The sequence below is a fragment of the Dasypus novemcinctus genome, chromosome 16 (assembly GCF_030445035.2).
Source record: "Dasypus novemcinctus isolate mDasNov1 chromosome 16, mDasNov1.1.hap2, whole genome shotgun sequence".
NCBI lineage: Eukaryota > Metazoa > Chordata > Mammalia > Cingulata > Dasypodidae > Dasypus > Dasypus novemcinctus.
In genome coordinates, this window is record NC_080688.1 from 51,016,459 (window position 1) to 51,032,374 (window position 15,916).

General features: G+C 41.5%; 2 protein-coding genes across 2 annotated transcripts in view; one reads left to right on the forward strand and one right to left on the reverse strand.

Annotated features, from left to right (window-relative positions):
• The window catches only part of ZNF397 (zinc finger protein 397), a 69,544-nt gene that overhangs the window by 7,671 nt on the left and 45,957 nt on the right, over nucleotides 1-15,916 (forward strand). The gene's annotated exons all lie outside the window — the stretch shown is intronic.
• Nucleotides 1,799-15,505, reverse strand: ZSCAN30 (zinc finger and SCAN domain containing 30). Its single transcript, XM_004464499.4, has 4 exons — nucleotides 15,356-15,505; nucleotides 8,223-8,745; nucleotides 7,816-7,954; nucleotides 1,799-4,885 (listed from the first exon to the last, which is right to left on the reverse strand). Exons 2-4 carry the CDS (start codon nucleotides 8,628-8,630, stop codon nucleotides 3,954-3,956), a joined length of 1,479 nt encoding a protein of 492 aa, XP_004464556.1. The 5' UTR covers nucleotides 8,631-8,745; nucleotides 15,356-15,505; the 3' UTR covers nucleotides 1,799-3,953.

The following is a 15,916-nucleotide window of genomic DNA, read 5'->3' on the forward strand; positions in this document are numbered from 1 at the left end:
GTGATATCAGTTAATATTTAAAATGACAAAGCATTCATGATATATTAAGTAAAAATATTGCAAAATGGTATGTACAATATGATCCCATGTAAAAATTATTTATGCATTAAAAATGCTAGAAATACCTAATATAAGAATGATAATAGTGGCTATCTCTGGATGATGAGATTCAGGTGATTAAATTTTTTTCCTGTACCAAATTTTTTACAGTAAATATTTAATATTCTTAAAATTAGAGAGAGTGAAAAGTTCAAAGAGATTGGAAGCCCAGGAGGGTTGAGAAAATACTAAGTAAAACACTTGCTCTCCATAATATCTGTCCCTTTTAAGTTTCATGGACATTAGCTAACTTGTCTCTGATCCTTGATTTTCTTGGGAAAATGACAATGGCAGAGTCACCCATCTCACATCTGGTATACAAGCAAGTCCTCTGCAAATTATAAATTCCTATGCAAAATTATTTGTATGAAGGAGATGTATGGCTGGAAAAAGCAATAGCTTTGAAATGATCTTTGTTCTTGTTAGCCCTATACCATGAGTTCTACACCCATGTCACCTTACAACTGTGGATCCTCAATTTCAAGAAGTTGAAGTTTTCTTATTGTCAAAGCTTCAACATTCTGTTTTTCTGAAATGGAAGGGCACTAGTATATGGGGGATATCAAAGACAATTATTTCCTAATTTACCTGGACATGCCTTTCCCTTTCTGCTCAAAACCCTCTTGTTTCTCTGGGTACAGAGGCAGTCCAGGGGGGTAACAATGTCTTCCTTAGATGGATCTTGTGCAGATTTAAAAAGATAATGTGCAATTTAGGCAAGGTGCTAAGCACCAGTTTCTTATCTCTCTCTCATTTCTATAAACTGCAACTAACACTACCCAGCTGAGAGGATTGGTTATTTAAAGCGAATCTGACCTTGGGTTTCTCCAGGCTCCCTTGTGAACTTCTTTGCTGCTTTTCCCCCAGAAAGTGCATCCTGAATCTGAATATTGGCTGAGCAAGGAAGACTGACAATTAGAGTAATTTCTCATCTTGGAAGGACAGACCTGAAAGGCATTTCTTTAAAGTCAAGGGGAAGGTTGAGTCCAATGTGCCAGGCCACCGTCCCACTTGTATCCATTCTCCCTGGTGCTCTGATGGACTGGAAACAGTGATACTCAGTAACTTTACTGTTTATAGTTGCCTTACTGACTGGCACAAATGACCTAAAGCAGGGGTTTCTTAACAAGGAGTCCGTGAGCTTGAATTGAAATTCAGAAAAACATTTTTGTGGGGATGTGTTGGTGTGGGTGTGATATATTTATTAAATAATAGTATAGTGTGTACTTAGTAAGGGGTCTGTGATTTTCACCTGACTGGCAAAGGATTATGGAACAAAAAAGGTTAAGAACCCCTGACCTAAAGGGTCATGGGCCTTTTCTGCACATTTATACTGAAGCTGCTGAGGGAGAAGGACTGTGGCAGTCTCCTAGGCTCTTGGCCCAGTCCATAGGCCTAAGCAGTTAGTGCTGAGAAACATTACCAAAAGGGAGGAAGAATCCTGATTCCGGTATACACAGGAGGTGTGTTTTTAAATAAGCTACTTTTTGCTCTCAATCCCATGGACTTTAACTCACCACACAACTCTAGTTGACCTTCAGTTTTCTGACTTCTGGTAGACTCCAACCCTAGGGACCAGATGTCAGTTTCTTAACACTTCTTGGCCCAGGTAAGAAAAGCTAAGAACATTTCCCTGGTTTCTTACCCAAAATCCTATTGTGATCCTTATTCTTGAAAGAAAAAAATTTCAAAGCAAAACTTTGAAACTCAAATTTTATTACAACACATCATTACATTATAATACTAAATTGTTGAAGTATATACTCAAAGTATAAATGTTAAAATAGGTTACCAAAAAATGATTTGCCAAATAAGGTTTTAACCAAAAATACTACAGAGGGTGGGTATAGGAGGGAGGAGAGAGAACAAAACAGACAGTATTCCAAAAAATGTTAACAATGTTTCTTTTATGGGTGGTGGGAGTGTGGGTGATTTATACTTTTCTCATTCTCTGTATTAATGTTTATGATTAATTTACAATCAGGAGAAACAATAATTATGTGATACTAAAAACATGAAATCATCTAATTATCCCTATAGGAAAAGGCAACTCACTATCCTTTGAAGGATTGCTGGATTTATGACAATCCCACAAACTTTGGACACAAAGACTGTCTCTCCAGTTTCCACCTCCCCTATTACCTCCCACAACAGCTATGCTCACAAGTCTTCTTCAGAAGTGATGCTATCTGGAAGAGAAATTGGAACATTTAGAATAGTAATCAAAATTTTCTCCTATGTATTAATTGCCCTCAGTAACTATGTTATTTAAAACTGCCAAAAAATAAAAATTAGCAGAGAAGTACAGATTTGTAGAATCTGTGGGAATAAGTGAACAAATACTTATTGCCCTCAAGTAGCTTAGTGTCTAGAAGCCTGATGATGAGGGGCACAAGTAATGGGGAACAGCAGAAGAGGGGAAGGCAGACATCCCATTCTGTGTTCCTGTAAGCTTCCCATTTCCTGGGCCCTGGAGGCATGGGACTCCAACACTCCCAATCCCCATTGTCTCCCTAGTCGGCAGTATGTATTCTTTCCTTATTGGCATTGCATACATGCCCATATCCATAAGATACACCAGTCTTCCATCACACTGATTCACCTGAGTACTTCAAAGTCTCTTAGGTCATTCTGGGTCTGGGATAGACCACCTCATTCAGTGATTATAAAGAGGAAGAGAGGAATATAGCCCAAGGCATGTTCCGGCTTCTCAGCAGGATCTATGAAAGAAAATTTCTGCCAAGAGAAGAGCTCTAATAAAGGAATGTCTCCAAGATCCTCTCATCTTCATGCTGTTGTATGTGCTATAACATCTGCCTGTAATGTTCTCTTGACTTGGCCACCTTTTTAGTCTCAACTGAAATAGCATTACATCCAGGAAGCCTTAATGACTCAGAGCAGATTAGGTAGCCCTGACATATCCTTTGACAGAACCCTGGATTTATCCTTCCAAAGTACTTACCATACTTTCTGTAATTACCTGTGTAATAAATATGTATATCCCACTACCCTCAACTTTGAGAGGGTTATTACCATGTCTTCCTTGGCACATAGGAGGTGTTCAGTAAATAAAGACCTCAGTTGACCTCAGAAGGAAGCTCAGGGCTGACGAAGAGAACTAGCAAGGGGGCAGAATGAACTGACAATCCTGACACCACTTACACCGATCCAGGGCACAAGTCAACATTTTACCATCTCAGTTCAGATAGCTAAATAGCTCTCAGCTCATGCCTCCACCTGCCAAATGCTCAAATGCTCTTGCCAAGCTATGATCCTTGCCATGGAGGGATTACCTCTTGGTCCATCTTATAAGGAGCTCTTTCAGGATCTCTGCCCCAATCCTGGACTGACTGTGAAGGTGCTTAGCAGAAGTTAAATCTGGGTTGGTAAAGAGTGAGGTGAGTTGTTTAGTAGTAATATTTTAACAATGCTCTTTAACCATTAAAAAGGTTAAAAACAACGCAAGTTATTGGTGAGATGTTATATATGTTTGTAAGTTCACAACTATTATACACTTATTGTTCGTGTATGTTTATGTATGAGTGATATATTTCAATAAATTGAAAAAAGAAGAGTGAGGTGAGGAAGATATTGATGAAGACCATCAGCCATTAATTAGTTAGACATTTCTAGCCAATACCTACCATTCTTTTTTGGAGAAAATCTGGCTGAAAATTTTCTTCCATTTATCACTTCTATCAGTCAAAACAAACATCTAGGTGTGGACTACTTAGAGTACTGAAGTGTTCCAGGGGACAGGAACTCTGTTCTCAGGAAATTTTTATTTTCGGTGGAGTCTCACCCCCAAAGTGAATTATTAGTATTTCACAATTGTGCGGCTCTTATCCACAGAGTTAAACTCTGGTATGAGTTCTCTGATGCTGCATAAGGCCTGACCTATGCCTAAATGTTTTCCTACATTCATTACATTCATAAGGCTTTTCCCCAGTGTGGATCCTCTGGTGCTGGGAGAGGGCTGAGCTCTGATTGAAGGATTTTCCACATTCATTACATTCATAAGGTTTCTCTCCAGTGTGAATTCTTTGATGTTCAATAAGGATAGAGCTTCTACCAAAAGCCTTACCACATTCATTACATTCATAGCCTTTATCTCCAGTGTGAATTTTCTTATGCTGAATAAGGGCTGAGCGCCGGCTGAAGGCTTTCCCACATTCACCACATTCATAAGGTTTCTCTCCAGTGTGAATTCTCCGATGCCTAACGAGCTCTGAACTTCCCCTGAAAGCTTTTCCACATTCACAACACTCATAAGGTTTTTCACCACTATGAATTCTCTGATGTCTAACAAGATCTGAGCTCAAACTGAAGGCTTTGCCACATTCTTTACAGGCATAAGGTCTCTCTCCAGTATGAATTCTCTGATGTCTAATCAATTTTGAGCTCTGGCAGAAGACTTTCCCACAGTCAAAGCATTCATAGAACTTTCCCCCATTGCAAATTCTCTGTCCTGTAGTAACATTTGAGTTCAGACTAAGAGTTCCTTCACTTTCGTTACATTTAAGGACATTCTCTTCCATGGGGATTTTCTTATTAAAGGTAACCAAACTGAAATGTCTTTCTTGGGAAGGGAGATGACTCAATTTGTTTCTTGCAGCATATCTTTTTTGCATCTCAAAGTTGCACAGACTTTCAAAAGTTTCTCCAGCTATCTGTCCTAAAGGTGTTTCCCCAGCAAGTCTTCCTGGTGATATCATGGCTGCTGATGCTACACATTCAATAATTTCTGACTTTGGTGTCAACACTTTATCAGTCACCATCTTGCCACCTAAAAATATGAATAGAAAACATAAGTGTCATTTGCTCCCCAAGTTTGAAGAAAAGAACCTATATTACAGCCAGAACAGAAAATAAATCAAATGAAACATACACCTATTAAGTGGAAAACTTTTTAAATTAGCTTCCCAATGTAGAAGAATTTGAAGAAGTGACTTGGGAAGAGCTAAGGTAGTGAGAGGTAGCCAACTCAGAGAGTAAGGGGAACAGAATGAGAACTTTTGTGAGGAGGGATGGCGAACAGGGAAAGACATTACTAGTTAGAGAAGATGGTGGTAAATAAGAGTACTGGTGAGAAAACTGGAATCTAGGAGATAATCCTGGGTTAGAGAAGAAGATGTATTTTTAGGGAATGAATGAAGTGAAAGGAAGACAATGATAAGGATAAAGAAAAATGTCTGGTAGTCTTGAATCAGTAGTGCCTCAAGCAAATAGGAGAGTAGCAGATACAATTGGGAAATGCTTTCAGAGTTATTACTGGACAGAAAGGTGGGAGGAACTAGAAAGTTTAGTAAGGCAATTGCAGATTCTGACAGGTTCCCAGTGGATCAAATGATTATAAGCAAATGGAGTAAGACACACAGAGCATAAGAAAAGGAATATTAGGGATTCCTGACTCATTCCAGAGTCAGGAGGGAGTCTTGTATGATCATTCTTTTATGTATAAATGGTAACATAAACTGGCAGGTGTGACTACCCAACAGCCAAATCTTCTGACTCTTATACAACATGCCCCTCTCATTTCTAGATTTCTGTTAATTGGTAACAGTAGACAACTAGATGATGGCTGATGTAACTTGAATTATTTTAAGGGAGGAAAAATCTAAAGAACTGTTAAGTTACTCCAATCCTTCCAAAAGTCCTCAAACTTATACACATTTTGCAGATTAAGAAACTGAGGCTCACCTACCCTTAAGGCCACAGAATAATTATTAGAGACAAGAGTCAAAATCCTTAACACTGAAGTTTGCCTTCTTTCCACTATGTCATTTGCCTTTCCTATTGGAAGAAAGCAGGGCCTAGCTGCACTGAAACAAAAATAATATTAATTTGGCTTGGAATCATCAACAATGAATACCTGACAAAAGCAGAGAGCTATCTGGCTTTCCTTTTCCCCATTCTTTAGATTAGCGCTGAACATTAAAATTCACACTGCCCACAAGTCTTCGATAGAAAATAAAATTATTCAAGGCTATGCTTATTCAAAAAAGGAACAATTATGAAAAATGTACTTAGCATATAATAAAGGCAGAAAAATAGACCTGATGACTTAATGAGAAACTTTCTGGAAGTAGTAAACAGGTCAAATTATAAAGAGTATTATAAATAGTATAAATTATAAAGGGTATAAAGTGGCGATATAATTGTGCAGGGACAAAAATTTGGACTGTAAAAATTAGAAAAGCAATACAATATAGGATTTAAAATACCTTTTCAAATTCTATAACTACAAGAATTGGAATATAGACAGTATGCTTTATATCATAATTTAACTTCATATAGTTAAGTTTCATATCTTTCACTTGCCCTACTAATGTCTTTTTGAACATTTTCTCCTCCATTATTAGATCTAGTCCAAGATCATGCATTGCATTTAATTGCCTCTTAAGGGTCCATTACCAAAACTTTTCTGTTACCCCCAACAGAAACCCTGTACCCATTATGTATTAATTTCCCATTCTCCCTGCCCCTTACCCCGATAAGCTATACTCGATTTTCTGTCTCTATGAGTTTTCATATTCTAGTTATTTCAAATAAGTAGAATCAAAGAATATCTGTCCTTCTGTGTCTGACTTATTTCACTCAACATTATTGCATGGGAGAACACAAATTTATCTTAGGTAACCTGTATTCTAATTTCTGATTCTATACATATAGCAGTTTGATATGATTATGAATTCCAAAAATAGATATTGGATTATGTTTTTGATCACCTGTGCATGATTGAGTTATGACAGGGGCTTTGATTGGGCCACATCATTAGGGCATTGAGTCCCCACCCACCAAGATAAAAGACATGGCAAAGGACAGAGTTGGGGGTTCTTAATGTTAGAGTTTTAATGTTAGAGTTTGATGCTGAAGTCTTAAGCTAGAGCCCCAGGGAAAGAGACAGAGTCATTCACCTGAGAGTCTACAGCTGACCTTGTGGAGAAAACAGGAGCTGAGCCCAGAGGAACCCAGGAAGCCTGAACCCTCGCAGATGTCAGCAGCCATCTTGCTCCAACATGTGAAAAGAGACTTTGATGAGGAAAGTAACTTATGCTTTATGGCCTGGTATCTGTAAGCCCCTACCCAAATAAATACCCTTTATAAAAAACAACCAGTTTCTGGTATTTTGCATCAGCATCTCTTTAGCTGACTAATACAATGCATTTACTTATTATAATTATTTCATATCACTGAGCTCTTTCGGCATTTGTCCCTCTGTGAGTGGCATATTTCACTCGACATGATGTCTTTAAGGCTTATCCATATTGTAGCATGCACTAGAACTTCATTCCTTTTTATGGCCAAATAATATTCCATTGTGCATCTATATACCACATTTTGTTTATCCATTTATCTATTAATGAACTCTTGGGTTACTTCTATCTTTTGACTATTGTGAATAATGCTGCTACGAACACAGGTGTACAAATATGTTTGAGTCCCTGCTTTCAATTCTTTGGGGTATAAATCTTGAAGTGGGATTAGAGACCTTAATTCTTAATCCAAAGTTAGAAATTATATTAGAATTTCATATTCTAGACAAAGCCATTGAGAGAATATTTCTAAGCAAGTGGGTCTTTCCACAATACTTAATGACAGTCACAAGTGACCCCTGTTCCTTAAAACAAACAAAAAAGACCTAGAAAATGAACAGTGCCACAGATGATAGCCCTCACTTCCATCCTCCAACCCAAATGGATTCTGGCTCCTCACCTCTCTCATGAAAAGCCTGGGACTTCTTAGTCTCACTCTTGCACTGATTCTCCAAAGGCTGGAGCTGGCTTGTCAGAGACTTCAATGCTCCCATGGATGTCACTTCCTTCCAGATAATCTCCTGGCCATGAGCTGTGTCCTAGGAGTAATCGCATACCAGCACTATAATTCAAAGGACATACTAGAGGAAAACCCCTAGGGTAACCAGAACAGGAGGATCAGAAACGTAACCAGATAAATATATAGAAAACAATGGGCTTTTTAAAAGCCCTAGTGATTTGAACCCAGTGGACAAACAATAACCCAAAAGATAGACATTTTATACTTCCCCTCTGATGGCCAAGTCATTATCACTGGCTTCCCATTAACTGAATATAAATAGAAAAAATAAACCACCTACTTCTTACCTCTTGCCTTGGTTCATCAAGTTCTTTCTCCAGCTCCTCCAGCACAGTCACTGCTTCCTCTCCATTTTCTGGTCGATGCTCTTGCACCCAGGCCTGCAGCTCCTCAGGCAGGATGGCCAGGAACTGCTCCAGTACCAGCAGTTCCAGGATCTGCTCCTTGGAGTGTATCTCCGGTCTCAGCCACTGGTGGCAAAGCTCCCGGAGTCGGCTCAGAGCCTCGCGGGGCCCAGCAGAGTCAGAGTAGCCAAACTGTCTGAACTGTTGATGGAAGATCTCCTGACTATGGGGGCTTCCCCGGAGGCTATTTTCCTGCTCCTGAACATAATTTTCTTCTTCAACCTTCACAATTATAAGTCCTTCTTGTTCTTTTGTAGCTTGGCAGGGCAAGGCTGTGGACTCCCCTGACATTCTGGACAAAGACAGTCTGAAAAGGGTCCCCAGTTGAGACAGGGATGAGAAGGTCTGTTTCTGAAAGATTCCTTTTCAATTTCAATTCTTCAAGGAGCTCCTGAGGTATACAATGCTAATGTAACATAAGGGAAAAAATGTGCTCAGAATATAAACACAGGTACTGAAGGCCAGTAGCCAGGAAGTGCAGTACAGGAAAGAAAACTGACAAAAAAAGGGGCTTCCATTTAATTAATATTTTTAGGTGATGTAGTGTTTTTTTCAGGATGTGAAACAGAAAAGTTAAGTATAGTCAAAATTACTTTGACATTTAATAATAACATTAGGGATAAACATTAGGGATAATAAATAGTGTTTGGAGAGCATGGACAGCAGGAAAAAACACTGTAGTATATTACTACTCCTCAGAATAACAGTACCATTTTAATGAGCTCCTACTTGATGCCAAGTACTAGCCAGATACTTAAAACAAATTTTTATCTAATTTTCCCTACAACTAATTTCCCAACTTTATAAGAACAGTCATAATTATGCCTATTTTCCAGATGAGGATACTGAGATTCATAAGCTCACCAAAGACATGCAGCTAGTAAGCAGCAAAACTGAGATTTACAACCAGAGTATTTAGCTCATTCTATTATGCAATGGGGTCTCCTCCGAAACAGGGAACTTAACTTCACAAAAACATACTATGGGTCCGGCACTTTACAAATATGATTTTATTTGGGCTTGACAATAATACTCTAACATAAGTATTATCACCATTTTACAGATGAGGAAATGGAGATTCTTGAAAGTAAATAATTTGCCCAAGACCACAAATTGGTAAATAACAAAGTCAAGGCCTGAATCCAAGTTTGTCCAACTCTAAAGCACTTGCTCTTTTTATTACAGAATGGGTTAATGTTCTGGGTAATCTTGGTTGGTATCAAGGAAGCAGACTTGGCCCAGTGGTTAGGGTGTCCGTCTACCATATGGGAGGTCCGTGGAGCTGGCCCACGCACAGTGCTGATGTGTGCAAGGAGTGCCGTGCCACACAGGGGTGTCCCCCGCATAGGGGAGCCCCAGGCACAAGGAGCATGCCCCATAAGGAGAACCACCCAGCATGAAAGAAAGTGCAGCCTGCCCAAGAATGGTGCCGCACACACAGAGTGCTGACACAACAAGATGATGCAACCAAAAGAAACACAGATTCCCATGCTGCTGACAACAACAGAAGCGGACAAAGAAGAAGATGCAGCAAATAGACACAGAGAACAGAAAACCGGGGCAGGGGGAGGGGAGAGAAATAAATAAATAAATCTTTAAAAAAAAAAAAGAATAATGGTGAAAATGTTAGGAAGGCATCATGGAGAATAACCAGGGTAAATGTACAAAAAAGGAAAAATTATAATTGACTTTTTATGTCACAAGGTTCTGAGAAAACACAAAGATAATAGGAATGGATATCTTTATCCATTCTTTCAAGAAACACTTGGGCATTTACTGTATAATAGGTAGTGTAATAAACAGGAGTCTCAGGATTAAAAGGTCTGTCCTCTAGGAGTCTTATTTGGGAAAGCAACAAATAAACAGACAAATACAGTATAAGTCCAAGGAAGGAGGTAAGAAGAGGGGCCCAAGGAATACAAGGGAAAGATGACTGACCAAGACCAGAGTGAGGGGCAGAAAGAAATGGCAGGGAGAGCTGCCTGGAGGTGATGACATCTCTTCAGGTTTAATATGAGTGAGTCAGGTGAAGATGTAGAGGAAGGCCATTCAAGCAGAGAGAACAGTGGTTATGAGAAGATGTACCCCACTGAGGAAGTTGCAGATAGCTTAGGGCACCCAGAGCAGTGGTTATTGCCTCTGGCTAGGCCTCAGAATCAGCCATGGAGCATGGACCCCATAAGTGAGACTCTCCTTGGGTGGGGCACCAGTAAACATACAATTGATTCTGATGTACAGCCAGGGTTAAAACCATATGCCAGCAACCACCAGAAGCTGGAAGAGATAAGGAAGGATCCTCCCCTACAGAATTCACAGGGAGCATGACCCTGCTGACATCTTCATTTCAGACTTCTAGTCTCCAGAACTGAGACAATGTATTTCTGTTGTTTTAAGCCACAGAGAGAGAGAGAGAGAGAGAGAGAAACTACAGGACAGAGCCTGGGGCACTTAAGTAGTCGTGGGAGAGGAGGTTCCTACAGAGGAATGCCCAGGCAACCAGGGAACGGAAGGTTGCCCTACAGAGTTTGCATCCACCGGGATGGCTGGATGGTCTGTCTGCCCACTCAGAGAATGGTGTGGAGTAGAGGTGGGAAAGGTTCTGTTGGAATCATTTGGGCAAGAGAGAGTGAGGAACTGGGCTATGGGAGCCAAAAGATATATAGAAGGGAGATTTAACAGGACATGGGAATGATGTACTGGATAAGGATTTGAAAGAGAGAACTGTCAAGAAGGACTCAGGTTTCCAGCTGGCCCTGGTTACTGGAGGGATGGTGATATCAATATCACAAGCTCTTCATTAAGAAAGTTAGATCTAGGGAGTGGATATAGTTCAGTGGTTGAACATCTGCCTCCCATATATGAGATCCTGGGTTCAATCCCTGGTATCTCCTAAAAAAAGTTAGATGTGAAATGACTACAAAGCAGCTTTTTTCTTTTTGTAAGCTGTGTGGTGCCAGATATAAATAGGTACTCTACCCTCAGATAAATACATAAAAACCTAGGGATATTATTCTTCTTAATTTTTGAGAATAAGACTACATACATTTCTGTAGTTTTCATTATTATATGACAGTTGGCATGTCAGAAATCATGTAACAATGCACTGTCAGATCTGTACATTGATTTTTTTTTAATATTTATTTTTTATTTATTTCTCTCCCCACCCCACCCCCAGTTGTCTGCTCTCTGTGTCCATTCTCTGTGTGTTCTTCTGTGACCGTTTCTATCCTTATCAGCGGCACCAGGAATCTGTGTCTCTTTTTGTTGCGTCATCTCTGTGCGGTGCGTCAGCTCTCCGTGTGTGCGGCTCCATTCCTGGGCAGGCTGCACTTTCTTACGCGCTGGGCGGCTCTCCTTACGGGGCGCACTCCTTGCGCATGGGGTTCCCCTACACGGGGGAACCCCTGTGTGGCACGACACTCCTTGCACACATCAGCACCATGCATGGGCCAGCTCCACATGGGTTAAGGAGGCCCGGGGTTGGAACTGCGGACCTCCCATGTGGTAGGCGGATGCCCTAACCACTGGGCCAAGTCCACTTCCCTACATTGATGTTTTGCAGCATTTACCAAGCAGCCATCACACTGATGTGTCCTTACCTAGTGATTACTGGTCTATGGTATGTTTCTTGCCTTCTAATTTCAATATGTTTATGACAGTATTCCATGTTTATTATAAATCTTACACCTCATCAACTTGTCCTCCACAGATGTGTGGCTGAAAGGAAATTTTTAATCAAGCATGTCTCTGCTCCTTCTCTATCTCCTTTACAGTTCACCATTCTCCGTAACAGACTTCTATAAAGCTAGCCCTAAGTTCTCTCCTACTTTGATTCTCTACTTTCCTCCTAGGCCAAGGGTTCTTAACCTTTTTGTTCCATGAGCCCTTTGCCAATCAGGTGAAAACCACAGACCCCTTCTCAGAATGCAGTGGCAGATAGTTTTATGACACTCAACTAGCACCAGATCTAACAACTACCATAATTTTGATGTATGGGTGAGCATAAGCGATTTTTTTATATGCAACAACTGTAATGTGATATGAAATGAACACTACTGTAATTTATTGCATACATTCATAAGTGAAGGAAATGCTAGATTTCAGTTAGAGGTCAGAGAAAATAAAGGTAAGTTGATTTTTTTTCCATTCCAGCTCATGGACCCCCTGAAATCTTTCCACAGACCCCTGGTTAAGAAACCCTGTTCTAGGCAATCTCATTCACACCTTCAGTTACCACCCACCTCTACCTAAGACCTCTGGTCTAAGCTCCAGTCCTCATTACCCTCTATTCTTCACTCCCATCCTAACTTGGGAATTTCTCAAACAGACCTCAAATTCAATACATTCATGACCAACTCATGATCCCTCCCACCCAAACCTGCTCTTTCCCCAGCATTCCTGTCTCAGGAAATAGGAACATGCAGCTGGCTGCATAAGCCAGAAACCTGGAGACATCCCTAACCTGGACATTTCCTGTACTTTCTTCCTATATTTAATGCAAATGAATAATCTTGACTTTATTTCCTCCCCTCCCTTTATTTCTGCCACTTCATCCCAATTATTGTGATCTATGTAGCACTAGACAATAACCCACCAACTGGCTTCCCAGCATCCATTTGGTTGCCTCCAGGTATTATTTACATTGTAACCAGAATGATCTTTTAAACTGCAAATCTGATCGTGTTCCTCTGACCAGTTTTTAAAAAACAAAGAAAACCCTTCAGCCAAGGTGAGGCTTTCATAGAAAGCTTGTTTCTCTTTCATGGTACTCATCTCCATTCACAGATACCTGAACTCCATTCTAGCCTTGCCTTACTGAGTCAGAATCTCCTGAGTGGGACCCCAACAACCACACTTGTAAAACATTCCACAAGTGATTCTAATGTGCAGCCAAGGTTCTGAGAACCCTGGGCCAGTCAAGGGGTGGTGAAAGACAAGTTTAGAGAGAATTGTTTTCCATTCTTCAGAGGACTTCTCTGACTTTGACATGATATATACTTTAGTCTGCCTATTTGGTTAATGCCTGCCTTGTCCACAACTAAACTGTAAGTAAGCTCTTCACATATTAAAGAGTTTGATCACCGTTGTATCTCCATCACCCAACCCAATGTGTGGCACACAGTAGGTGCTATGTATCTATATAAGAATAGATGTGTCACTATAGTCAAGGGAGAACAGTTTAAAGAGGCAGTGGCCAACATTGTTGAATGCTTAATAAGATTGAAAAATGTCCCCACAGCACTTCTCATTCTGCAGGAAGGTAGTTTAACTCAAAGGAAGAGCACCAGCTTTGGAATCAGGTGAACCAGACTTTAGAGTCAGGTGATAGTGTAGCCACTCACTAGTTGGGTGACATTACCTACCTAGTAAAACCTTTTTTTTTTTAAATGAAAATTTTTTATTGTCTTTTTTTAAAAAGATATATATATTACACAAAAGTGAACCTTTCTGAGACTACATTTCCTTGCCTAAAAATGGAATTAACATTATCTACATTTCAGGATTATTATAAAGATTGGAAATAAAGTATCTACTACAGTGCTTTACCCAGAATAGGTACTCAACACATAGGTACATGGCAAGGGAAGGACAAATTCCACATCACAAGGCGTGGGTTATACAACAGGCTTTATTGGGGAAACTTACCATGCAGGAGTGAGCAAAAGGAAGGACAGGTGAACCTGATTCTGCCAATATCCCATAGAAGGGAAGTTGGGAGAGGCACTGCTGCATTCCAGGGAAGAGTTCCCTCTACCTTCCCAATGCAAATGTAAGAAAGCAACCTTGTCAGTGGGGATATAAAGTCTAGATTTAGGTATCAGTTGTTTATAGAGTTGTCTAGGGAATGAAGGTGCTCAGCATGGGGAAGGGAGCGCTGGGGAGCCCTATGGGAAGCACTGAGCTTGGGTACAGTCCCTCTGGGAGAAGGGGAGTCCCTTTTCCCACCTACATCTCAGTCCAAGCTACCCAGGGGGGAACCTTTTAAGGTACTTTTGCACAGTTCAGCTTGCTGCAGCCTGGCTATTATTATAATGTACCTGCACTGTCTGCTTATTTAATGTTAACAGAAAACAATTACTGAGCCCTTATTACAGAGTGAAGCCTGACTACCTGTTTTAGGCATCTAAAACCATCTCATTTTCACAGTCATGGACTGTGAAACAATGCCATGGCATTGTTACTACCGTTTTAATAAAGAGGAAAAAAGGAAGTTATGTAATTTGCCCAAGGTCATAGGGCTTGTAAGTGATACAGTCTGGACTGTTTTGAACCCAAGTGGCCTAACTCCAGAGTCCACCCTTTTAGATGTGTAATCTTCTGAACTGCCTTATCACATCTGCATTTCCCATCAAACCCCAGGACCCTCTAACACATGGCCTCTGGTTTTCACGAATTTATTTAACAATATTTATTACCTACTTTGTCCTGGGCACTATGCTAGGCGCTAGGCTGAGGTATAAACAAGACGGTGTCTTTGTCCTCACAGAGCTTCAAACTAGTAGGGTGAAGCAGGCGTTAAACAGATACACATACACATAATTAGCTAATTTAATAGTTCGACTAACTATAAAAGGGGAAAGCAAAAGGAGGTCTAAGAGTGACTAATTAAAGATCTAACATACACACTAGGTAAGTCAAGACTGACGGCGGAGACCTGACGCAAGAGCGTGCTTTTGCCATGTGAGAAGTGGGAAAAAACAGCTTATCAGCGCCCCTGCTATTCCTCAGCCTGCGGCCTGGCACAAGGGAGGCGCTGGGTAAACAGCCTGAAGAGTGAATGGACGGAAGGGCGGATGGATGAGCGGGCTGGTGAACAGACGGATGAATGGACGGACGCAGGAGCAAGTGGGCGGCCGGACGGGTGACAGCGAGCAGGGGCGTGAGAATTGTACAGCAGGCAGTGCCCAGGGCAGAGGCAGGACCGGGAGCCGGGGAAGGGCGACGGGGAGGACTGAGGCCGGACAGAAGCGGCTGGGGAAACACCCGGGACCGCGCGGCCCGACCGCCCCACTCACCCTTCGCTCCGCGGGCTGCGGGGACGGACCCTACAGCGGGACCAGGACGGCTTAGGGCCGCGCGTGCGCCGGAAGTGGGGTCGGGGCGCCCCTCTAGGAGGCCCGGAGGACTGCAGCTCTGTGGCGGGTCCCAGCAGGCGGCAGGAAGGCGTCTATCGCGTGTGAGGTTGGACTCGGCGGTCACTACGGGTGGGTGACAGCAAGAAATATATAAATAAGTAAATAGGTAACGCAGAACCTGGCGTAGCAACAAGGAAGTTAAAACAAAATAGAACCCGTGGTGCTGTATTTAGGGAAGAGGGGAACCAGAGCACAGTCACCACAAACATTAGGAGTTTTTGCAGTGACAGACCGGGAAGCCACGGTGGGTTGGGGGAAGGAAAGTAGGCCCTGCCCCAGGATGGCGAGGGTGCAAGGCGGAGGTGGGCCCTGCCGCGGAGCGCAAGAGTAGGCGCGTGGAGCGGGAGACGGTCGGGATAATCTTCAGGTAGAACGTGATACTCGACTGAGCCCTTCCCAGTAACTAGAATGTTGACAGAGACCGGAGCGCGACGTGTTTCC